Here is a 26,889-nt window from a genome sequence, read left to right as displayed (position 1 = left end):
CACCTAAGGTGCAGGCACTGTGAAGTACTGCCAGACTGTAATGGGCCAGACCCTGTCCTGCCTACCATGGGCTCGACACGAGGCAGGAGTGCAAAAGGATGGCTCTTAGGCAAACTGCACTCTTAGGAGGAACGGCTGGGGCCTGAAGGTTTAAAAAAATGAAATAAAGTGCAAGAACTACTCTCATCAGTTGCCACCATTTAAAATTCTGAAGCTTTCACCTAAAATGATGCAGTGCCAATTTCTTTTGATTTGGAGACTCTGGGTCCCAGCTCCCCCAGTGAAACCACGAGCTGGAGTCTCACGGAGGCGGCTCCCAGAGCTCCTATTTTTTATTACCTGCTTGCTAATTCACACCTGCCACCTGCCTGGCCTCTGCAGACTCTGTGTTTGGGTCATCTATGTACAGACGTGACATTTCTTGAGGCAGGCGTCATGCCGTTTTAGTCGTCCTAGCACTTAGCACCAGCTCCTCACACACGAGCTCCTTACACACTACCGTGCTGTTTGAGTCACTGAACACAGTGTGCCACATGTGCTCAGAGAACGGACGTGACTTGACTGTGGCCTCGCAGTCAGATGCTGTTCTACCAAAGGGACAGAACTTCAGGAAATTTCAACTGCTACCGATCATCAGAAATCATTTGAATTAGTGTGAGCCTGAGCAAGAATCTGCCTTAGCAAAGGCCAGGTTTGGGTTTTGGGGTCAAACTTCCTGTGTTCGAATCCTGATTCCACAGGGCTGTGTGATATTGGACAAATTACTTCACCGCCTTGTCTGATTTTCCTCTTCTCTAAATTGGGGATAAGAACAGTATTTATCTCATAGAACTGTGTGCAGAGTAAATGACGTAATACATAAACCCATTTCCCACAGCACCTGGTCCGCAGCTTTATTAAAAAAATTTCCCTCTCAAAAAAAAAAAAAAAAATTCCCCTCTTCTCAGATTACTATATTCTCAGAAGCTCAACATATCAAATTTTAAAAGTGTATAGTTATTACAGGCCATTTAAAGTTCTTCCGAGGCTGAAATACTTTAATAAGACACAGACATAAATCTCTACTATAAATCTTTTCCAAAATAATTTACTATTATAAATAAATGAAGTTAAAAAAAAAAAAAGCAGAGGACAATCGATGTCATTCTGGATCTACAATGTGCCAGAACTGGAAGGAAATCAAAACTTTCCTTAATCCAGTGGATTTACAACTTATTTTAGTAGCAGAAACTATATCTTCTAATGTAATCTGATACAAAGGCCACTAATGAAAAACTACACAGATCTGGTTGAAGAGGAGGTGAGGGCCCAGCTGCCGGCCCCGGCTTCACCCTGCATGCTCACAGGACCCTGATTTGGGCTATGCTCCCTCATTCTACCAGTGGGAAAACAAAGACTTGGCATCCCCACACGGAGAGAAGGGCTCACGCTAAGACCAAGACGGACTAGTCGCAGTATCCCCAGAGCCTAGCCATGTGCCTGGAATGCAGGGTCCTGGCAGCACTGAGGTTTGTGTGAAGGGGGCTCTGATACACGTGAAGGGCCGTGCTGAAGTGGTGAGGTCTGGAGGGGTTGGGCCTCTAGGGTGTGGTGGTGACTACTGCCAGCAAAGAAACACCATTATGGTTTAGAAAGGGAATGCGATGTAGGACTGACCCTGGGAGAAGGCGTGGGGTGGAGGGAGCTGAGCTCGACCTTAAGCAAACCAAAGTAGGGGGGCTAGATTCCATCTACAAGATCAAGATGAGAGTGGCCACTCTTCAGTCTAGGCATCCTGCTGGACTCCAATTCTGCCCAGAAATCGGGGAAGAGATGGTATTAGTTCCAAAAGTGTGATGCCTGGACCACTTCTATCAACGTTACCTGGGAGCTTATTAAAAATGCAGATTCACAAGTCCCATCCCAGAACTACTGAACCAAACATTCCAGTGGTAGAACCCATGCATTCACCCTCCCTAAGCTCCCCAGATGTTCTTGTATGGGAAGAGTCAGGAAGCACTGTACTCAACCTCACTGGGGCTCACCAATGGTTGTCTCATAAGAGCTGCCTAGAGAGCTCGACTCTGCATGGGCCCTACCCTTGGAGATCCTGATTTAATAGGCCTGGGATGGGGGACTGAGAGCTGAGATGCTTTCTGAAGTCTCCCCAGGTGATATGCGGCAGAATGGTTTACAACCATTCATAACTGATTGCCAGAGGGAAGGGAGAGCTACCCGTCTCTGTGACATGAATTATTCCTGTTATTATAACCAATGAAAATGTAGATATTCTAATTGGCCCTCAGGGATAAGTCCCTACTTTCCCTTTCAGTTTGTCTTGTTAACCACCCAGGCAGCTGGGAGACAAGTTTTCAGCAAAGACCTATATCACTACCAAATCACTGGTCTCATGCATACTATACTGAATCCTTTACCAAGCATCCTTTAAAAATAAAGTTTACTGAGGTATATTTGGTCCTATAAAATGTTTCTAATTAAATGTAGAATTCGATGAACTTCAACAGGGACACGCTCCCAGGTAACCACCACGTTAAGATATGGATCGTTTCCACTGCCTTGGAGATTCCCTCCTGACCCTCAATCAATCAATCAACCACCCCCCCACCCCACCCCAGCAACCACCCCATCTGCTTTCTGACACTGTCGATTAGTTTAGACTGCTCTAGAATTTGATATAAATGGGATCAAACAGTATGTACTTTTATGTCTGGTTTCTTTTGCTGAGCACAATGTTTTTAAGGTTTCTCACCACCGTGAACTATATCATGCGTTATTTCTTCTGTTTCAAAGGTAAGCACACAGGGCTGCGGGGCACTACTGCAGGAGAAAGGGCCAGTTTCCGGAGTGACAGAGGGCAGATGGCAGAGACAACGGGCTTGGCCGTCTTCCTGTCTTCCTTGAGGAGCCTGGCTAGGAAAGGGAGGTGGGGCCTACCACTCTGAGGGTGGTAACAGGAGTTTTCACCCAGGCAGGTGATTTCTGGAGGAGCGCTCCAGGGGAGGCAGCAGACCTGAGCTGCAGATTGTGGGAAGTGAAAGAAGAAAGGGAAATGGACAGGCCAAAGGAAAACATCATCCATTAAAAAATTTGGTCTCTGTAGTGATTTAAAAATATACTAGGAAAGTCTTTGGTATTTCTCTCTTTGGGAAATAGAGATTAACTCCCTCTCCTAAGTATGGGCTGGATTCAGTGACTCAATTCTAAGGAACAGAAAATGGTGAAAGGGGTGGCTTATCGCTTCTGATACTGGACCTTGACAATATGGGGGCTTCCATCTTGGTTGCTCTCTTTAGGGAGCAGTTAGCAGGGACCCAATGTGGTGATGAGGGAGGGAGGTCTCTGTGAGGAAGGGACAATGAAGCCGTCCACTTGTAGGCTGAGCAGGACTTAGGAGGACATGGAGGCCGAGGGCTCACAGGGATCTCCGGCCTGGCCTAAGAGGACATGACCCATTCAAGGAACTCTAGGAAGTTCTCTTTGGAGTAGTCTGCATTTCTCTTTCTCCATCCAGACCTACCTGTATGCCTTTGATTTCTTGGTCCAGGCACACTCAGATTCACAATGTAATAGGAATCTATTAGCACTAACAGTGTGCGACTAATACTGATTCATACGATGTTCTACTACTACACTACAGCCTAAATGGCTTTGCTGGTAGCCGATATCTCAGAACTTTATGCATAAAATTACTTCACAGGAAGAGCTCTTCCTAAGACCACCCAAGTCCCTAGAATAGGGACAGCCCATGCTTTTATGTGGTGGAACAGGTGGACGGCGAGAGAAGATATACTGTTAGATTTCAATTAATAAAGCCTTCCTGCATCCAAATCCCAATACTCATTTGCTGCCTTTTGGAGCCAAGAATCTAGTCTTGGGGCACCTGGGTGGCTCAGTGCATTAAGCCTCTGCCTTTGGCTCAGGTCATGATCCCAGGGTCCTGGGATTGAGCCCCGAGTTGGGCTCCCTGCTCAGCGGGGAGCCTGCTTCCCTGTCTCTCTGCCTACTTGTGCTCTCTTTCTGTCAAATAAATAAATAAAATCTTAAACAAAAAAAAAAGAAGAAGAATCTAGTCTTACCTGGCCGGGAAATTTGAACGAGTATAGACCACACATAGCACCCAAATTTGGCAGTCTTATCTATGGGCATCAAGCCATACTGATTATTTCCATTTTCCGTTAAATGCTCACAGAGATGAATGGAATCCTACTGTGACTAACATTCTGCAGCAGTTTCCAGTTCAGCAGACACAGTAGAGTGTAATTATGACTTGGTGCCCCAGAGACCCACAGCACTCCTGAGGTACTGAGCTACTCTGTAACGTGGAGATTCTGACATTGGACCTAGGGAGAAACAGTGAACGTATATTTTGAGTCTTATCTATTTTTCATCTGTAAACCAGAAGAGGAGCGGCCTAGCCAGTAGACCCATGTGGCTTTTGAGAACTTCAACTATGGCTAGGAAGATTAAGAGACCAGTTTTTCTTTTAATTTTTAATTAGTCTAACTTGAAGCAACCACAACAAGTAGTTAGTGGCTACTATACTGGGTGTCGCAGCTCTAAGTAATGGATCGAAGAGTATGATTCCTGAAAATCATGACTTTCCTGAAGGATGGAAGTGTATCTTAGGTGACCGTCACTCCAGTTCTCAGCGCAGAGTCTGTGATACAGGTTTTTAAAAAAATGTTTATTGACAGATGCGAGGCAGCCAGAAGAGAACTGAGCTCATAAGAGAGATGGCAGATTATACAAGACTGCATAGTTTGTATTTCCCAAAGGTATTTCAAAGCTTTAGATACACAAAATGCTCTGCAGAGAAAGGATTCCCCGATCAAATAAATCTGCACATTGCATGAATTCCTTGGAGGTTAGGATGCACGTTAGGGTATTAAAGACATCAGAATAGCTTTTTGACTCACTATTTCCCCTAATTATTTGAGCACATAACTCCCCTTTCACGTAACACCCTCTAACATCCCCTAGAACTAGCAGATTCTGAGGAAAAGCCTTTAGGAGATGTTGCAGTAATGACGGGGTAGGAGGGAAACTTCCAATGAATTCCTTGAAAGCAGGGACCCTGATTTTCAGCACATGTTTAGCATGTAATAAATGTATACTGAATGGTCTAGAAATGACTCTCTTCTGCTAAAAATCAGAGGCAGTCGGAAACCACTCCCACTCAGCCTAGGTGAAGAGAGAAAGCAGAGTGTGACTTGTAAGCCCAGGCAGGCATTCTTGGGCTGCTATGCAGGGCACATCTGCAGAAGTGACAATCATCTGGCATGTAAGCATTACCCAGAAGTATGTAATGGCAAACTGGAACAGAAACCATGAGTTATGAAATATACACAAATATACATATATGTGTATTTTGTAATCTCTACGTAGAACATGGGGCTTAAGATCCCCAAGATCAAGAGTCACATGCTCTACTGAGCCCGCCAGGAGCCCCTGGAAATATACTAACAGTGTTTGAAGACTGTGCACTTTAAAAGTTAAACCACAAAAGGGAGTCCATTGCGATTAGAATATCAACCTTCACAGAAAGGAGTCAATTACCAATCATACAAAAGAGATAATAGGGTGCTATAAAACAGAGCGGGGCATGGGTTCCTGGAGAAAGAAGAGAGAATGGTCCTGAGGGGAAAAAAAAGAAAAAAAAAAGATAATACCAGAATCTGACTGAGATCAGGACTGTGTTCTTAGTTACTCTGGTTTGGGGCTTTGTCAATACTTTAGCAAGAAGGGATTGGAACTAACTCTAGATCCCCAGGATAATTTCAGCTGAAAATGATTTGTAGTGCTTTAGTTTAATGAAGTGTGTATACACCATTCCATGGTCAAGAATAATCCCTTTTCAGGGAATCCCTTTGGTTCTCTTTTAAAACTTGGAAGTTAAAACACAAAAATCTTTTCAGATCAGTAGAGGAATCCAGTCAGGAAAAAACTCCAACCAAAACCTTTCATCAAGGTCATGGAACCCTTTGCAGTGAGGTGCCTGTCCCCACAGGGCTAGATATGTTACATGGACAGAATCCACGGACTTTGTCACGTGCTTTGGAATCTCTGAGATCTGCCCCCTTTGAACAGAACCTTCAAAATAAAAAATGCATATATATTGTAAAGATAACATCATGTCAATGTCTACAAAGGTGCTTAACTCCTTACTTCAGGAGGGACCACTCCATATCCAAGGACAGCCTAATCGTTTAGTCCACGTTAATGTGCTCCACGTTCAACTACAGCCACAGAGCGATCCACACTACCACAGGCTGCACCACCAGCTTGCTCCTTCGAGCATTTCTGTCACAGCTGCTCCGAGAAGAGGGGAGCACAGGGCACAGCCAGAGAGAGCAGATGCCACGCTCAGAGTCATTGGTCCTGGGCACACAGGCCACTGGGAGCAGCTTTGGCCTTTGTTAGTAAGGTCTTTGAAAATGTAAGATTTGATTTTCCTGATTATTATAAAAGTGACACATGTTTGTGACAGAAAAGCTGAAAAACCCAAGTAAGTACATATATGCAAAAAAAAGAAGCATTATCCATAATTCCACCAAGAGAGAACGGCTCTTGACACTTTCTGCCATACTTCCTTTCTCAAGGACATACTAATAGATAGACATATGGGTAGAGTGATTTTCCAATACATTTCTGAATCTTGTTTTTATTACTCAATATTATGTGCTGACAATTTTCACACGCGCATCATCTCCTACATTTTAGGCTCTGAAATAAACCAGACCACATCTGATCCCGGACCCAACCAAAACCAAAACCCAAAACGAAAACAAAAGAAAACCAGTCCTCATCCCACAAACCGGAAGCAAAAGCTCTCTGGACATCGGGTAAGGATGAAAAACAGAGCTGACAAAGACATGTGGCTGATGTTGCCGCATTCCCAGTAACTCAGCACAAGGCAGTTCATTGAAAATAACCCCACATTTCTTTGCTAGTTTTCAAATGGACATTGTAGAGCATGTCTGCCAAGGTTCTTAAAATGGCCTCTGGCCGGTATTCCCACTCAGCTGTGGGCATCTGGGTTGCCCCAAACAACCAGTCCTAGCTGACACCACACTGGACACACACACACAACCCATGTCGTCTAAACTGACAAAGTCCCAGGAAAGCAAACACCAGCTACGGTCTTGCTGGTTATACCCCATTTGCTGGCATGGTGGGCTTTCACTCATGGAGGCCTCACTAAGCAAGAAGATTCCACCTTGGGCCAAAGGTGACAAGGCTGGGGACATCCCACATCAGAAATCATAATCTCAGCACTCAAGCTGGGGGTACTGCTGATATGGGCTCTTTGACATATGGGAAAACTGAGGCCCACAGACATTATATGCCTTGCCCAGGGCTGGCCGACCACTGCGGTGACATAACAGTGGGAGCATCCCTGCAGCAAAGGCCGAACTGCCAGACGCATAGGCTGAAGCCCTTCCCTTCTTCAATGCCTGTGCTCATGTCCAAGCCACTGGGCTGCAAGTCAAGGATACTGCCTGAGGAGAGCCATCCCAGAAGACTTTGCACAGATGATATTTACAAGAAAAAGGCCTTTCAAAAGCCCCCAGTGGCTCTTTTGGGGAGTGGCTCTGACTCCTGGGAGAGGCTCTGCTTCTTTTCACAGCCCTGACTGATCTGATATTGCCTTTACAGGCCAACCTTGGCTACTGCACTCACCCAAGCCACTCTAAGGGGAGTGTAGGCCTGACCCAACAACCTCTTAGGGGAATAGAAGGTCAGCATATGCTTGGGCCCAGACAGGTTGTGCTAAGAACTTTATGGAACAAGGCTTTCCGTGCTCGCTTCGGCAGCACATATACTAAAATTGGAACAAGGCTTTCCAACTCTTTGGTCTCCAAAGTATCCTGGTCCTAAGGCATCCACTGTTAGAGGGGTGGTTTTGGAGCTAAAGCCTAAAATCATTAGGTGCATGAACCTGAATCATTAGCCAAGGAGGAGTAGGAGCTCTGGTGTGACAGAATGGTAGTAATGGCAGAGAGCGAAGGAGAGGAATGTGGTTTAGATACAGAGGAACTCCCAACCACACTTACCTGAAGTCAAGGTAAAGGTAGTATGCTTAAACATGCTAAGAACTCAGTGCTGGGTGTCAGACAATGATGGAGAAGGACCGAGGAGTGAGAACCAACAGGGTTTCTTTTCTTTCCATGAAGCTCTCCCCTATGAGGAGTTTCATCTCCTCATCTCCCTCTTTCCATCTTCTCTCTTCTGCCCCCCAATCAGCCATTGTGTGTGTGTCGGGGGCCGAGCTGGAGACAGGAAGGGGAAACTCAAATTCTAGAGACATATCACAAGGATGGAGTGTCGCCCAAAGTTTGCTCCATGGATCATGATCTTGACAAGATGGTCAATGAGTGACAACCAAAGAAAAAAGATTTCAGGGGACCAAACATGGTTAAACTGGGTGGGCGCCACAAAAATGAACCAGTTTCTTCATTTCATTGACTTCTCAGAGCCTTTAATCTGCAATTACACCCTGTGGGTCTTCAGGGATGGAGATGATATAGCATTTTGTAACTTAGTTGACTAAGGGAAAGAAGTCTGTTTTCACCGAGCATTACTCAGGACAAACTTTTTTTTTTTTTTTTAAGTATAGTTGACCCACAATCTCCCATTAGTCTCAGGTGTACAACATAGTGATTGTCAAGTGTATATGTTATGCTATGCTCACTGGCCATCTACGCCATACAGCGCTATTATAAAATCACTGACTATATTCCCTATGCTGTGCCTTTTATACCCAGGACTTAATCATTCCAGGACTGACATTTGGAGAAATACTCTTCACCACTACCGATCCTCAAGATTTTTCTTCTTTGCTTTATGTTCCCACCTCACTGAGCCAGCCTCCAATCCTAGACGAGAAGAGATGAAGTGCTAAAAATAGTAATTCTCACATCTGAGAGTCATCATCATGTAGCATCTTGCCCCTCGGAGTGTGGTCTGGGAACCAGCGGCACTGACATCACCTGGGAGCAAACCTGCACGTGCAATCCCATTCCAGGTGTACTGAATTGGAACCTACAGTTTGGCAACGTGCCCGGGTGACTCATAGGCACGTTAAATTCTGGATGAAGATGGAGGGCACTTGGTAGTAGGCAGTAACCGCAGTAATTCTGATTTGGCCTATCTGTGATGAGGCTCAGGGATGCACTTTTTAAAATATCACCTCCAGAAGATTCTGATGCAGCTAGTGGGCGGACCCCTCTTAAGAAACGTTTATTTGATCAAAGAGCTTCTACAGCCCAAGTGACCTGCTTATAAGGTAAAAGGGCAGCACTGTGATAACATTTGGTTTCCCAGAGGCACTTCTGCAAGTCAGGTCCTTAACAATCACCTTCATCATTAGAAATAAGGAAATGATGTCCTGGAGACAGAAGGAGAAAGCCCTGGACCAAGGTCACCCAGGGGTCAGCAGGTGCATGAGGGTGAGCAAGCTCCCTCCTGCCATTCCTCCCCACCTCCCCAGCCTCTCTCCTCCTCCCTCATCAGCTCTTTATTCACCAGCAACTGCACTGCCAACAGCCCCCTCTGAGTCTGCTTTTGTGCTTAGTGAAAGGCCAACAAAACACTGCTGGTTATTTGTGCTTGCTCATGATAATTCTGATTAGCTCAATTCTGTCAGCTGACTCCCAGGCTGCCAGGGGCCCACAGCAGCCTGCTTATTCAATCAGGGCCTGGCCCATTTTCTAATTACTAGCATCATTTGGGCTCCTTTCCCCCAACTGTGAATTTGCTTGAGTTCAACTCATCTTCAGCTGTTGCATTTACATGAGAAATGGCTCATCTGCCGCGTCTGTGTCTGTGGGCCAGTCTCCCGGCCCTGCTGGAGACCAGATGAAATGGGTTCCCAGGCTGCTGCTGACCAGCAGGTCCCAGTGGGAGCCATGAGGCGAGCCCTTTGTGGGGACAGATTCACTGGCCTTCCTCACGGGGTTGGCCAGAGTGACCTCTTCCCAGCTTCTGAATTCCAAATTGTATTCCCACTCTGAGGCCTGAGAGGGTGACCAACTGTCCCAGTTTGCCAGGGACTGAGAATTTTCCCAGGACATGAGACTTTCAGCGCCAAATCGGGCAGGGTTAGTCACCTGGACACAGCAGTACGAGAGCATTCAACACCCCCCAGGTGATCCAGTTGGAATCTAAAACAGAGAACTGTCTGGAAGCTGGGGTCCCATTTTTCTCTGTCAGGCCTAAGACGGATGACGCATCCCTTCGCTGCTCTGTGCCTAATTTTGCATTTTAATCTCTACTGCTAATCCAACAGGATGAAGTTTTATTTCCAACAGTGAATAAGTGGAAGTCTGCTGGCATGGTCTGAGATGAAGGTGGCTCCAAGGGAGGAATGACCGGTATGTAATCACTCCAAATGGAGGTACATCCTCCCCCAAAGTACTCTTCCTAATTCAAAACACGTTAAGCATTTAGCAGGTACTTGGCAACATGGGCATGTGGACCTATAGCCTATAAACTCCCGGCCCTCTGAGAGCTGACCATCCCATGAGAGACACCAATACAAATACAATCAGCTATACCTGTTTTCAAGGCTACCTAAGATGGCAAAAGGCCACGGGAGTTGGGAAGGGAGAACTGGGGTACCCCTGCTTACTATATGCCAGCTACTTAATATTCATTATCTCATTTAATAGCCAACATTTCTTAAGCACTCACCATGTGACAGATCCATTTAATTTTTATAACAATTCAAGTATTATACCTATTCTATGAATGAGGAAAATGAGGCTTTGCAAAACCAACTACCTTGCTCAAGATGGCAAGTTAGTAATCGAAGAGTTTGAACCCAGAGAGTCTGGGTCTTATTTTTAAGCACCGAGCCTGGATCTCCTACCCTGTTGGTGTGCTGGGGTCTTCACACAACCAGGGTGCTGGACACTCAGTCAACAGCAGACACAGCTACGGGCAAGGTGCTGGGAAACGAGGAGGGTGGCCGTGCGTGGCGGGAGCCTGGCAGAGAGAAGCAGGAGGTGGCGTCTGAGTCCCACATTGTGCGGTCCCAAGGCATGCAGTCAGGAATGTCCCACTGGAGGTGTGGGACTCTGGGAATGCTGACGTTCCAAAGGAAACTGGCTGCACAGATGCCGCCCTTCTGGCCCCTTGCTGCATTCGCTTCTAAAGAATGTATGGGAGAATGTGAAGCCCAATGCCTGACCTCTTCATCAGCCTTCCAGAGCAGAAGATGAGTGTGTCATTATTGTACATTTTTTAGACTGCATGTAAATTCCTTTTTAAAAAAATTTTTTTGTTTGAGACAGAGATAGCGACAGAGATAGCAAGAGAGGGGAGGAGAAGGAGAAGCAGGCTCCCGGCTGAGCAGGGGGCCTGACACAGGGCTCGTTCCCAGGACCCTGGGATCATGACCTGAGCCAAAGGCACACGCTTACCCGACTGAGCCACCCAGGCACCCTGCATCTGTAAATTCTTGAAAGCATCTTTCTTATGCCTTGAAACATCTGAACAACTTGTGTTGAATACATAGGGTACTTGATATATGCATATCAAATAAAAATATGTTGATTTGACATACAAGGGCTGACTTTAATATGTTCATTGCTACAGTCCACTTAGAAGTTAGGTATCCTGGGGGCCTGGGTGGTTCAGTCAGTTAAGTCCTGACACTTGGTTTCAGCTCAGGTCATGATCTCAGGGTCGCGGCATGGAGCCCCATGTTGGGCTCTGTGCTCAGCGTGGAGTCTGCCTGAGTTTCTTTCTCCCTCTCCCTCTGCTCCTCCCCCCTACATTTGTGCTCTAGTTCTCTAAAATAAATTAATTTTTTTTAAAAAGTTAGGTATTCTAGCATTATCAACGACTGAAAGTGTTCTTTTCAGTAAGAACAATCCACAAATCCAGTATTCTTAGTGGACATTGGACTATGCTACGTATCCAGAGCCTGACATTATATAATTATTGTCCTCAGAAACATCTTCAATCTCTTCTTGTTACTTCATAGTTTGTGTAAAATGAACACAGAATTTCAGGCAATTCAGCATGGAAAACACTAGTTAATATGTAAAAACATTAAAATTAATCACCCTGCAATTACAATTAGGAAAACAGAAAGGCAGGAAGGATACTGTTTCAAGCCAGACTGAAAGAAATAAAAGGTGTTAGCTACCGATACCCTTTCTGCTCACTTTCACGGTTAATAATTCTTGGTTAATCCAGTCAGTTTTACCCCATGCCCCCAAAGAGGCTTTCATCTGGAACAGCGGGCTGTTCGGGACCTTTCTGGGACTCTAGACTTCCAGCCAGCTCCTGGCACTGCCAGTTATAGAAGATAACTGAGAGTTTTTTGATGGCAAAGAAAGGCCTTCTCTACTGGCTCGTGCTCAGCTTTGTCTTACAATAGCCTTTATGATTCTGGATGTAGAGAAGAAATTGACTTTTGGTTCTATCCATCTGATGTTTCTGCTCCTTTCGCTCTGTGAAACCGAAAGGGAGAGCCTCCTTCCCGTGGACCGTAATTCCCTTGTGGTTTCTCCACCCTCTTCATTTCCATGGCCCCTAGTCACTCTTTCCTTTGTCCTTGACATTTTCTAAAATTAGCTTTATCAACTCTTTCCAGTATTTTAACTCCCTTGAGTTGTTTGCACAACCTTTTCGCCTTGTAGTGACTGTTTACCCAGGCCCAGCCTTTAAACAGGACAAAGTAGCAGAATTCAACCCGGAAGCATTTCAGCTTCTATCCACACTGTTTGTCCTACTAAATTCAGAGACAACCTGGCTCCTGCCCCCAGTAACTTTCTAGAATAGCTGTTGTGAAAGAAAATGGAGAAAATGAGCTCTTCCTTCACCAGTGATATATCTTATTTGGGCCCAGAAAGTCTTGCTCTGTTCTGGAACTCCTAATGATGCAAACAAAAATATTTTTTGCCATGTACTTTCACAGCACAATAATAGATTTCAAGTTGAGAAACTCTAAAGGTGATATATAAATTTCTTTGCCAGATATAGGTACTGTATCATAATAAACATGTCTTTTTCCTTGTCTGTAATTTTTTTAAGCATCTGGAGTCAAGCACTTAGATCTTTTAACAGAATTTCCATCTTTTTTTTTAAAAAAAGATTTTATTTATTTATCTGTCAGAGAGACAGAGAGAAAGAGAGAGACAGAGAGAGAGAGCACAAGCAGGGAAAGCAACAGGCAGAGAGAGCAGGGTCTCTACTGAGCAGGAGCCCAATGTGGGGCTCTATTGGGATCATGAACTGAGCTAGAGGCGGAGCCACCCAGGTGTCCCTCTATTTTGATTCTTTAACATCAACATTGTGACTTTGCCCCGGAGGGACTGCCCCTCCCAGGGCTCGCCAATTCCTACCTACAGTAAACAACTCACCCTCCAGCTATTTACTCTCCAGTCAATACAAACTAATCAATCTGGGACCCACAGCCCCAACCACCTCCTTTAGGCATCTCACCCTTAGGGCTGCTGCTGCCCTCCCCTAATCACCCTAGGTCCAGGTACCACACATTAAGACAGCCCCGATTCCCCAGCGCCTCCTGAAATGATTCAAATCAGTCAATTCAATTCCAATCCCGCTTAGTTTGACTCACCTGTTCCTTCCCAGAGAAACCACAATAAAGGCTTTTGCCCACATGTTCTGTGCTCCCTCTGCCTCTGACCCAGCCCTGGTGGCTCCCCGCATGCCCCATGCCACGCTCCCCATGACATGTCGTGCCCCCTTCTCTTCAGATCTATGAGTGTAATAATCTATCTTTTCAATGGCAATTGTTTCCCTGATCTGTGGTCCTCACCATACAATAAATAACAATAAAACCTAGATTTAATAAACACGTACAGAGAGAGAAAAGGCAGACAGACTAGCGAAAAGTCCAGAGCCTGGCCTCTGCTTTGCTCATTATTCAAATGGACTTGCATGAAAGTTAGTTGCCCTGTCAGTTCCATTTAGCAAAACTGTCACTTTTAATGTTCCCAGGAAAAAGCATGATTTTAGTATAAAGCCCTGTATTGTACTGGCTAAGAAAGTTTCAGTAGAGCCGGGGAGAAACAGCTGTGATGATGGCATCCACATTAAGTGTTAAAAGGTGCTGGGATTTTTAAGGTTTCTGGGCTTCTAGAGCACAGACTGGGTCCAACTGTAAACATATCTTATGAAGCAAATACAAGGAACCCCATTCACCTAAACAATCATGGTAAAGTTTTCTTAAATGTTCTGGATTTTAATATATACCATGAAAACTGCATCTGGAGAGATTCAGTATGAAAAGCAAAATCCTGAGGCACTGTGCTCTTATCTGGGGCTTCCTTCTGTCTCCACCTCTGGAGTCAAAGCTACAGTTCGTCTGGATTTGGCATGCCTAGCAGGGGACACACAACAGGTGCTAAACATACATTTACTGATCCAAAGAATGTTTCTCATTATCTTTATCTTTTTTTTTTTTTTTTTAAGATTTCATTTATTTGACACGGAGAGACACAGTGAGAAAGGGAACACAAAGCAGGGGGAGTGGGAGAGAGAGGGAAGCAGGCCTCCCGGTGAGCAGGCAGCCTGATGCTGATCCTAGGATTCTGGGATCAGGACCTGAGCAGAAGGCAGCTGCTTAAAGACTGAGACGCCAGGTGCCCCCTCATTATCTTTAAACAGTTGAGGTAAGACATCAAAGATGCTCACTTAAGGGATTATGTAAATCAGTGGCTGGTTTTGAGAATTAAAGCCACTCCCTCTGGCCCAAACCTTCAGGATCCACTACCTTCTGGCCCCACTCAGAGAGAAACGTAAGACCCTTACGTGGTGAGGGCAGGGGACATCCTGGCATCTTCTGACCCTTACACGGAACTCCACCTGCTGGCTAATGGCCCAGCCCTTCGCGTGGCCGTGGCAGTGCGCTGTGACCCACGGCTCAGCCCTGCACGGGGACACTCACCAAAGGCTCCAGCTCCTTGCGGTCGATGAGGTTCATCTCCGTGACAAAGTAGTAGAAGTGTTTGTAGCAGGTGTTGACGTGGGCCTCTGCACCCATCACAATGACACGGTCAAAGTGGTGGATGTAGACATGGACGAAGACACGGAAAAGGCGGCACAGGATCTTCTTGCAGATCTGAAGGAAGTTCTTGGGGAAGGGAACACCTAAAGAAGTAAAAAGAGAGAGAACAAAGCCGTGACGGGAAAGCTCCGGAAGCCCCAGAGCGCAGGCAGGAGGCTGAAGAACCGTCCTGCATGGGAGCCTCCCGGCCAGCTCACAGATGCTGGGCTCCACGTGGGCAGCGGCAACCAACGCTGCCTAAGCAGTGGCTAATGACCCCGTTACTTTAAATACCAGCAGTGACCCGGAAGAGACCAAATCAATGAAGGAAGAGGGCCTGGTTTGTTTCTTTGGGATAATCCATATCTATATCTATGCTTTTATTTACATATGAATATTGGCTTTTATTTATATGTAAATATTAAATATTTATTTTTACATAGAAATGTATATTCTCCCTGATTGCCCCCCCTAACTTTATAGAGCACAAGAAGTTTCATTTTCCTCTTACATCTAATATAAGAGAACAGGTAGGAGGGGAGCAATGCTAGAGGGAGGGGGGTGCTCTCTGACACAGAGTAATAGGGGGCCACGGGGACTACAGTAAATTGGGAATCACCTTCCTCTCAAAGGGAGCAGCTGTGGCAAAACCAGCCAAGGGTGGCCTAACCGGGACAGAGGCCCAGGGCTCTTAGAACTTCTGATTTTCCAAGATAATTCAGGAATTTGGAGCTCTATGTGAACTTGCTACATTTTAAAAAACGTGAACAATACATCTAAACTTTTTTAAAAAATACCAGTGGTCAAAACAAGACATCTTTCTGGCTTAATGTGGCCTCCGGGCTACCCACGTGCAAATTCTGATCCAAATTTTTCCTGAGATGCACTGTTTCTGAGGTGGGCAAATGCAACAACCTCCCTAGATAGCGGACACTGCACTTGTCACCATTTCATCTCCTTGAGGAAGGTCAGAGTGGGTTATGGGGCAGGAGGAGGCACTCTGGTGACCACCACTGCGGGCTGGTCAGAGCGACACAGCAGAATGCACAAGCCCACTTCCTTTCTCCCTCTCAAACACTGTTGAAGCTCTTGTTATTTACACTGTCCTTAAGTGGTGACATGTTCTAAGTTAAACAGACTTTGAATTCCTGCTCTGCAATTTTTCCAGCTGTATGACCACGGGCCAGAGAGTCAACCTCTCGGAGCTTCAGTTCTTCCACATGTAAATAGAAATTCCAACAGTTGTGAGGATTAGATACAGTGGTTGTGAGGATTAGACGTGGTGCCCGTGCAGTTCTGGTTTCTCATCCATAAAAGAAGGGTCATAATAAGGCCTTCTTTGCATGAGTGTTCACGTGAGTAAAATCCCTCGACGGTGCCTGGAGAGGAGGAAGAACTCACTAAATGGAAAGGACGCCCCTTCTCTCCCCACCGTAAGGTCTGGAGCATTCAGCTGTTGTTATAAGGAATATATCACCGTTACCAAGAAAAGGTAGACATGGCGACCAGCCTTTCAACAGAACTGCAGAGTGTGCTCAGGGTAGGCTCCTGGTCACTGTCCATCCCTCCACAGGGTCCCAGTGGCAGCTGTCTGGTGAGATACTCTGTAATGGGATCACCTGGGACCCCAGGGCACGATGAGAGAGACAGGACATGACTGGCAGCTGGCAGAGGCAAGGTCTGCCTCCCTGGGGCTCGGCACCAATACCCGCTTTTCTTCAAATACAAAGTGGGACCTATCAAATGAAACCCAGGGAGAGCCTTGGGCACAGCTTGGCAGCTGTCTGAGCAACAGATGCTGCGACTTAGGGATGGAGGTGAGGTAAAGTGGGGAGTGGGCGGGCAGCCCCTCACAGAGATTATGGGTGGTTTTCTATGCTGAGGAGGAGCCAGCAAAAAGCTGCCAGGCTGGGGAAGGGTCTGGAGTCTTCAGAGCAGCTCAAGTCCCAGAGGTGAAGGAGTCTCCCACGTGTTCCCACCAGAAGGGAAGCCCCGTAACCCACACAGTGACAACACCAAGGGTTGACATTTCATTCCTTTACAACCTATCTGCAAAGGAGGCTTTACTACTCCTATGTCACAGGTGACTAACACTGAAACTCTAAAGCACAGATTAACTTGCCTCAGGCTATTTAGCTAAAAAGTGGCAGGGCTGGGAATTGGACCAAGTCAGCCTGGTTCTAAACACCATAAGATCTGGTTATGTTTGGAGTATGTCACTCTTTCTCTGCCAAGGACAGAGGCATAGCTCGATGGCTAAGTGTAATGAGGCATCCAAAAGTTACTCTTGGTGGTACAGAAATATGATTTAAAACACAAGAAGTGGTGGGAAGTGAGCGAAGTTTGAAAAAGCCTATATCTGCAACAGTCACAGATTCAAGGTAATACGAGATCAGCTAATACACTCTGCTGCCTTCAAGGAGAAATATGTTTCCTCTGTCATGCCTTAGGAGCTGGGACTAATAGAAAAAGCCAACATTTACTGAGCACTTACTGTGTGAGCCAAAAGCTTTATGTGGATTAGCTGACTGAACTGAGAACAAGGCTTGAAGACAGGTACTATGATTGTTTCCATCTCAAAGACAGGAAAACAGACTTGGGAAAATTAAGTAGCTGCCCAAGGTCACCCAGCTGGCAAGTAGTAGAGGAGGGGTCTGGAGTGAGGTCTGTCCAACTCCAAAGCCCAGAACCACCTTGAAAACCTGAGATGTTGCCCTGGGGCTTGGCACACACCTCCAGCTCTGTGGCCCTTCCTCTCTGGATGGCCTGAACCCCCTGTGGCAGGTTTACCTTTCACTCCCCCTGCCACAGTCCAGCAGAGGCTCACCAGCTGCCAGGGAACAAGGGGAGTCTCAGCTGTGCCACTTCACCTGCTCGATTAGCCCCATACCCACACACTGACCGCAGGTAAGGCGGTCTCGGGTACACTGAGCATGTTCATGACAACTGCTAGGTCCCTCTAGATGGTCCCCAGTTTGCATCTTTCCCCCATCCCTGTTCTGCTCAGCTCTGAACTCTTGGCTCTGCCTTCCATCCCATACCTAGTCTCTGGCTGTGCCTTTGTCCTCCAACTTGGTTTGCCTCTTGGGTCTCCCTTTTGGGCTATGGCTAGAAATGGCCATTAGAGTAGCAGAGAGGAGTTGCTTTGAGATTCTGGAAGATTAAAGTCCTAGTCCTACAATTTACCTGCCACACAGGGAGGTTACCTCATCACTCTTCTGCATTGTAAAATAGAGAAAAACATTTGTGTTGTAGTGTCCTTAAACTAGTATCTTACTTTAACAGGTACTTAGTGGGAACTGTCAGACTGAATTGTACTTTTGCCATTTCTCCCCTGAACTCCCCTGGTTGGTAAAACCCCAGGCGTAGCATCTCTTGACTGACTCTAGCTACAAGGTTGGGTCAGACTCTTCCACCATTCCCTTTCATGTAATTCATTCTTCAAAAGTGAACATCGCAAACAGTTCAAGACAGGATGTACTCAGCGTGCACCAGTCACCTCAGGCCAACTCTGGAAGCTGAGAAGTCCTGGGCTGGGAGCTCTAGGGAGCCCAGGAACCCCAGGGCTCTCTGCTGAACCAGAGAGAAAATCCCAGTTCGCAGAGAATGGGGTGAAGAAGAAGAATGCTTGGTGCACCTGGGCGGCTCAGTCGGTTGAGTGTCTGCCTTGGGCTCAGGTCATGATCTCAGGTCCTGGGATGGGGCCCTATGTCCAGCTTCCTGCTCAGTGGGGAGGCTGCTTCTCCCCCCCCCCCACCTGCCTGCAGCTCCCCCTGCTTGTGCTCTTTCTCTCTCTCAAATAAATAAATAAATAAAATCTTTAAAAAAAAATAAGAAGAAAGCTATATGGCAGTTGGGAAATTTTTTCCAATTATTATCTATGGTTCAGGGGCCATTTCTATAGTTGGTAGAGTATTTTAGTTCTTTTCTCCCCTTCTCTCCTGCCTTCCAGGTGTTCAGATTTGTGTGTGTGTCCATATGTATGTATGTGTATACAAGTGTGCATGTGTGTTTGTACGTATGTATGTATATGTGTGTGCATATATATATGTATGCATGTGTGTACGTGTGTGTGTGAATGTGTTTATGTGTGTGTACAGACATGTATGCCTAGTCTGTGTGGCATGCATGTCTGTGTGTGTTTTAAATAAACCTTCAGAAGGTGAGGAAGACATCACTCCTTTGGAGGACTCTGGAACTCTCACCCTGCATAACACGCTCCATGGCAGCAAGATAAGGCAAGACTTGATCCTGCTGATCCACTCCCTTCCTTGACAGGCCGCAGAGGGACCAGCTCAGGAAATGAGATCAGTCTGAGGGTTTTTGTCTCCGTTATGCTGCTAAGAAATATCCAATCTTCATTAAATAGCCAAAGGAAGGGAGCCCTGGGTGATGCCTGATTTGCAGTGTGTCCCAACAACACTCTGAGCAGTGGTATTATTGGCACAGTTTTATTTTTTTGTTTTAAGATTTATTTATTTAGAGAGAGATTGTGGGGGAGGGGCAGAGAGAGAGAGAAACCCTCCAGCAGACTCCCCGCTGGGGAGTGGAGCCTGACAAGGGGCTCCATTCTAGGACCCTGAGATCCTTACCTGAGCTGAACTCAAGAGTCAGACACTAGTAAACTAAGCCACCCAGGTGCCCGGCAGGTTTTGTTTGTTTGTTTGTTTGTTTTAAAGTACCCGAGGCTTAGCTCAAAGTATTTGCTCCCGGCCCCACAGCTAAAGGGTGGTAATGGTTTAGCTCTAAAACTCAGGTTTTTCTCTTCTGCATCCTGTCACTATGGGCTCCATGAGGGTAGGGAACAGAGCAGCATTTCATGACCTGCACTTAGCCCAGGAGCTGGCTTATAGAAGGAGCTTGAAAAATGTGTGTTCACTTGCTTTAAATGGCTACAGTCCAGCAGCGGGAAGAATGACAGGCTAATGAATCATCACAAATGGATGCTGGGCTTGTTACAATGATGGCCTGCACTTGAGGGAGCCGTACTCTGGTCAGGTCTGGGCAGAGGGCAGTCTACATGGACACATGGCCCCACTGAACCAGCTCAGGACCACATCCAACCTCCTGTCGCTCAGCTTCTCTTGTGTGTGGGAGATATTATGGATCCTCCACTTTAGTATTTCCCAAGGCATGTTTTAAAACTAATATGGGAGAGTCTTGGCTAAAAAAAGAGAAGGACATGAGATCAAATGTATTTGCAAAAATGCTGCTTTCATAGAGGTTTACAGTGTATCTCTGCATAGGAAAGGACCTGAGAACTCCTGCAGCAAAAAGTCCTTTTTTACTCTGAACCCTTCTTTTCCCTCATAATATCTATTGGTTTAAAACACAGAGCCGGGGCGCCTGGGTGGCTCAGTGGGTTGGGCCGCTGCCTTCGGCTCGGGTCATGATCTCAGGGTCCTGGGATCGAGCCCCGCATCAGGCTCTCTGCTCGGAGGCGAGCCTGCTTCCCTCTCTCTCTCTCTGCCTGCCTCTCTGTCTACTTGTGATCTCTCTCTGTCAAATAAATAAATTAAAAAAAAAAAATTTAAAACACAGAGCCTATAACAAAAGCCTGGAATTTGTTTCCCTCTCATTCTATGTCTTCTACTCACAATGCAGTCATATGCAAATGACTGGTCCCTCTAAGCCTCAGTTTCTCCATGTAGAAAGGAGGTTAATGTCATCTGTAGTGCATGAGGTGATTATGAGGATTAAATACACATATAAAAGGCTTTGCCTAATGCCTTGCAGACAGAAATGCCTTGCGGACTCTCTTAGGAACCGTTACTTTTCGTATCCCATAGAGCCAGTGTTCTTCGGAAAATACTTTGGGATTAAATTCCTCCTGCATATTTACTTCTCAGGAAGGCCCTTTGGGGATTAACACATCAATTCTGAACTTACAAAGAACTCAGAGGGGCTATGTTCTGCCTACATTATTTTCTACAAGTTTCTCATACGTACGTCTTGTGTAATTGTTAAGTTCCCTGAACAAAGGACTGTTTTTTATTTTGAGTCTGCCTTTAAAAGTACCTGGCACAGGGCTAGATGGGGAATAGTCATCCATCAAAATTGAATCCTGAAAGAGCAGTGATCTTATTTAGTCAAGATGGGAGTCTATCATCTCCTCTTTGGGGGAGGGAAAAAGCCTACAGCAGAAATGATAGCCTTTTGCCAGGATCTTGATACGTTCCTGGCAAGGGAGGCTCCACACTGCTTTTGGTGAAAAGGAAGGAGAGCTCTGTGATAAGAACATTTTGATCTTACGTAGGGGGTGGGAAGAAAAAAAACAAACCTGAAACTCCTCTCTTCTTATCATTAAAACCTCCTTTCCTTGCCTTTCAATGTATTTTTTCAGGTGGTGATCATTAATTTTCAGTTACTTTACTCAATTAGAAAGTTAATGGCAGACAATATTAACCAGTATTCCTAACTGAAGTAGGGTGCACTTCTGAAGTGTTTGCAGTTAAACTTTGACTAGTCTTACTACGATGGAGACTTTCCATGTGACTATAATCCCAGACCCAGATAGGTCCTGATTGATATAGAAAACAACCTTTGATCAGAGAGTCTTAAAGTGATTTGTGATTTGCAGTCACCGACCCAGTCTCTTGGGTTATCCCCCCCCCCCGCCCCCCCCCCCCCAGCCCCATTCCAGGACTCTCAGATTCAAGCTGGAAAATTTTAGACTTTAAGAAGTTGTTTCAAAAGGAGATGTGTTCAGAAGAGTGTTCTCCAAAGAGGTGACAGGCAGACACATGCATGCACACGCACACACACGCACGCACACACAAATGTACACATACCCCTCCCTGGATCTGGATGGTCTCAGATCATGTGATGGAGCTTGGTCTCTGCAAATGGCTCAGTAATGAAATGACGTTGGTGAACCCCAAACAGGGCCAGGCTGAGCTCAGATGCCAGAGTGAGTTGAGGCAAAATGCCTGGGCAGAGGTCAGAATCCCAAACCCATCACTCATGTGCTGTTGGGGCAGGAATTAGACTTAAAGCAAGGCTGCAGTTTGCAGAACGATCAGGCCAAGGAGGAGGCTGAGCCCGAGAGCGGGGATGAAAGCAGAGGGTGAGATGAGCCTGCCCGGCCTGGACTCTCCTGAAGGCTGCCAGGCAGTCCCCAGCTTTGCCTCCACTGTTCAGGAAGACAGGGTGCTCAGCAGGGACCCAGTATCTGACAGAGCCCTGCAGAGTTTATGCATGTGCCTCACCACAACTTTCTGATCTCCAAGCCACATTAAGTACCAGAGCTAAATCTAGCATGGAATATAATAATTTCTCTGGGGCCCTATGTGGATTTGCCTTTTATCTCTGACTTAGTAAATCTCCTTTCTCCAAAACGAAACTGAATAAAAAATTCCAGTGATTTCTGAGCTTCAATCCGTTTTCTTTCTTCCTCCTTCCTCCTCTTCCCTCCCTTGCACTAAGCAGATGCCCCATTCAGTCCTTCCTCTGCAGACATACCTGAAAGAAAGTAAGCTGTCTAAATAGCTTACATTTCATTTTTTATCCTATCACAGATGCTGCAAAGGGAAAGAGTCCCTCAGAGAATGCAGAAATGACTGGGAGGATGGGGCCACAGGCTGGAGACAAAGGTCCCAAACTCAAATAAGAGCTGGGGGTAGTTTCTGTGTTTGCTAAAGTACATTTGTGTTCTCATCATCTTCTCTCTTTTCTTTGGAAGAGAACTCCCAATGCTTGGGGATGAGACCTGGTTCATGATCACACCGGGTTGGACCTGCACCACGGAGGTGTAGAGAGGAAGGGCTAAGAGATGGTCTCCAGTGACTCCGACAACTGTCCTCAAACATCCCAGGTCCCACAAATAGTTGGCAGATGTTCCAGCCTGTCATTGACCTAGTTAATGCCTCTACTTTCTTAGGAGCTCAGCCCAAAAGGCTGCCCTCATTTCTAGCCTCAGGTTATCTGACATCTGCTATTTGCTCCTGAAACTTCCTGAGCACAGATCCCAGAGAGTAATTCCACACTATTTGGTGGGAATCCCTGACTGAAGGCCAGCCCCTCTCCTAGACTGTACCCTCCCTGAGGGTCCTCCTGGCTGATCCTTAGTGCCCAGCGTGGAGCCTTGAGCAGGCTGGGCATGTAACCAATGCTTGCCATGTGCTGGATGGAGGCCCGACCTCTCAGGCCACATGCTGACCCTGAAATCAAAGCTCAGAAAGGTAAAATCTTAAAAAAAAATTAAAAAAAAAAAAGGCGGGGGAGGGGGCGCCAGGGTGGTTCAGTGGGTTGGGTCTCTGCCTTCGGCTCAAGTCATGGTCTCAGGGTCCTGGGATTGAGTCCCGCATCAGGCTCTCTGCTGAACAGGGAGCTGCTTCCTCCTCTCTGTCTGCCTCTCTGCCTACTTGTTATCTCTGTCAAATAAATAAATAAAATCTTAAAAAAAAAAAAGCTCAGAAAGGCAAGGGGAGGGTGCCTAGGTGGCTCAGTGGGTTAAAGCCTCTGCCTTCACTCAGGTCATGATCCCAGGGTCCTGGGATCAAGCCCCACATCCAGCGCTCTGCTCAGCAGGGAGCCTACTTCCTCCTTTCTCTCTCTCTCTCTGCCTACTTGTGATCTCTGTCAAATAAAATCTTTAAAAAAGAAAGAAAGAAAGAAAGAAAGAAAGGCAAGGGGACTGACTGGCTTGGGATTTACAGTAAGTTTATGATGAAAAGGGACCTGCATTCCAGTCTCTGATTCCAGAGCCTGTGCTCTTTCCACTCTTGCTAGATTACTCACGGGCTGTTCTCATGGCTCCTTCCATCTATCTTCAATCCAACTAGCAGAATTGCGGAAGCAAAACTTGTTAAAAGACAAAGGTGGAAAAGGGAGGTTTGGCTCTCACTTCCCCCAAACACGTGTCATCGGGGTAAAGGACAGCAGCTAGGCGTCTGGCCCTGGTGTCCTCCTACGCGGATTCACCCTCTAGCCGTGGAACGTCCATGCTGCTTGTTCTTGAGGAAGTTTGCTAACTTCTAAGAGGCTTGTTTCTTGATCCCAGAAACGGGGATAATGATACCAGGGCCTCTGTGAGATGGTGACTTTGATCAACACAAGCACAGAGCCCAGGCACCTGAGAGGCACTCGGTAAGGAACAGCCGATGTTACTGTGGTTAGGAAGTTCGGGCTCTTTCTGGTCAAAGCCAAGGGTGCGGGGAAGGACAAAGGAAACAGGAAAGAGGAAGTGACCTTTTCTTCAAAAGGGCAGACTCTCCTGAAAAGTGGATGTGGGGAACATCTGAGAGTTGTCCGAAAAGCTTCCACATGACAAGATGAAAACTCATGGTGTGCCCAGTCCTTTTGGGGACCGCCTGACGGCACATGGGTAACAACCAGAAATGCCCACATTTCTCCTTAAAACAGTCGCTCCTGTCTGGAGGCGTCTGTGCTGTCCTTTATGTCTTTGGAGGCCAGTAACTGAGGAGAGCACGTATGAAACTCGCCGTACAAGTCCTCAAATTCACTCATTCTCAATAGTTCATGAATAAAAACAACATCCCACACACGTGGGGAAAGAAAACAGACCTCCTCTGGCAGCATGGCTGAGAACATACCATTTCCAAAACACTTGCAAAACAAAATGCAGTTGGATCAGGAGGAAAACAAACAGTGAAAAAAAAACGAGTAACACAGCTCTGTTTCTCAAAAAATACGCATCCTCCTCCTCTTCGCTTCCTCGGCTGCCCATCCCAGCCACATTCTCCCGCCCCGAGAAATGCAGAGATATATACATTTATCTAAAGAAGCCTCATGCTTTCGCTGCTGAAAAGTCCTCTGCGGAGGACTGACGGCTCTAAGCAGATGTTTTGTGTTATCTGAGTGTTCCTCAAGAAAGTGTCTGTTCCTCATGCCAAGGAAAACAATCTCCTGTAGCAAGACTTTGTTCCTCTGCCTAAAAAAAAAATAAAAAGTCCCCAAACAAGCTGACAGCTGCAAATGGTTAGAAATAAACTGGCTACTACTCTGTTCTCCCCCTCCCTCTGCCCGTCGCCAGCGCCCCCCGTGTTGCCCTCTGACCTACAATCACAGTGGTGGGACTGAAGGAAGATGGACGAGGGTGTGATTATCCGTTCTAAACAGATTGTTATTTCTTTCAGACATGCCATTTGCTGGGCAGAGGAAGTGCTGTTTCAGCCACCCAGAGGAGCGGCTGTAGATACAACGTGCCTGCCTGTCCCACTTCCCTCTCTCCCAGTGTCGCCTCCCTGCTGTGGAGACCGTTCCTCATCTGCCCCTCAGTCCGCCCTTCCGCTGGCAGGCTGTCTGCCCCCACCCTCTTTAGGCAAGGCACGGAGAAGGGAGGAGACTGACAAAGACCCAGCAAAACCCCAGAAAGATACTCATTCACTCTGGATTGGCAATAAGAACGGTAAAAAAAACAAACTGTAGCTAGTTCGGATGTGCTGAGTTTAATGAAAAGCACACGGGCCAAATGAGATGGGAGTGAGCTGGGCACACGATGTTAATTAATGAACTTCATTAGCACTGGAGACTTAGACAGAGGTACCTGCCCTTGGACCAGAGCCCCAGTCAGAGTCTGCAACTGACTCAGCCTCCTTGTCGTGGATGGTTATGTTGTGAGTGACTCCACAAGTAAAACTTTTCGCTAGTCACCGGCAGAAACTTTCTCCCACTATGGGAAGGACAATTAATACCAAATCTTGTCTGAATAGTTTCTAGCCTGTAATTTTCTCTCCATCCCCACGGCTACTTCCTAGCCCAGGCCACCATCACCTCCTGCCTGGTGTCGGAGCTTCCCCTGCTCCACTCTTGGATTTTCCCAGTCTCTCCCGGACAGGCAGGTGATCTTCCTAATATGCCAATGACCTTCCTAACATGGAAATCTAACCAGCACATCCATCGTTCTGCATTAAACTCTAAAGCAGCTTCCCACCGCTTGAAGGTAAAAATCAGAACTATTTAACACAGCAGGCAAGACTCACTGTGGTTTCAACCCTGTGTATCTCTCCATCATCACCTCTGGAGCCCCCTAATTTACATAGAATACTCCAGCCCTCTTGGGCTCGCTTCTGGGAGAAGCCACATACTAAGTGTTGGCAGCTGGAAACCCTCTTCCTCAGCTTCCCTTTTTAGTCTAGCTTCCATTTGTTATTCAAGGCTCAACTATGTTACCACTTCTTCTAGGATATCCTCCTCATCCACCTCACCCTGGTCAGGTCAGGCACATCAAGATACCCTATACCTGTCCCATGAGAATACTTATTACACTGTATTGTAACTGTCCATTTTTTGGTCTCCCACTAGAATGAATATTTTGTAGTATCAGGCAATGTCCTTTTACCTTTCTTGTTCACAGTCATCCCTGCCATCAAATGCATACCAGAACATGGTCTCAGTGAGTCTCTGTAAAGTGAAAACATGAACACATGACCATATAAAGTGGGGGTGGTGAAGACTTTGCCTGCTCGGGCTGCCTTTGCTTCCCATCTCCAAGCAGTGGCCAAGTCACAGCCTGAGAACTCTTGCTCTGTGGAAAGTTTCCCCAGGGAATTGCTACAGGCAATAATAATATAAACTGAATAATTTAACCTTGTCTTGTCCAAAGCTATAAGGCTGTGGGGAAAGTTGATACTTCAGGGCACCTGTGTGGCTCAGTCAGCTAAGCCTCTGCCTTTGACTCTGGTCATGATTCCAAGGTCCTGGGATGGAGCCATGCCTTAGGCTCCCTGCTCAGTGGGGAGTCTGTTTCTCCCTTTCCTCTGTCTCTTCCCTGGCTAGTCCGCTCTCTCTCACTCTCTCTCTCAAATAAATAAATAATATCTTAAAAAAAAAAGTTGATACTTTTATCTCTTCTTACCTGGCAGATTGCACAGAGAAATTAATTTCCTTATCAGGTTTTCACTCAC

At 46.4% G+C, this 26,889-nt stretch overlaps 1 protein-coding gene across 1 annotated transcript in view; it reads right to left on the bottom strand.

Moving 5' to 3' along the window:
• MOB3B (MOB kinase activator 3B) overlaps positions 1–26,889 on the bottom strand; it is a 200,168-nt gene that overhangs the window by 19,789 nt on the left and 153,490 nt on the right. Inside the window, exon 3 of the mRNA XM_046022892.1 lies at positions 14,924–15,126. Within this exon, the coding sequence (XP_045878848.1) occupies positions 14,924–15,126 (203 nt within the window). The remainder of the gene's footprint in view (positions 1–14,923; positions 15,127–26,889) is intronic.

Source organism: Meles meles, chromosome 11, assembly GCF_922984935.1.
Source record: "Meles meles chromosome 11, mMelMel3.1 paternal haplotype, whole genome shotgun sequence".
Taxonomy (NCBI): Eukaryota; Metazoa; Chordata; class Mammalia; order Carnivora; family Mustelidae; genus Meles; species Meles meles.
This window is presented reverse-complemented; position numbering and strand designations above follow the sequence as displayed.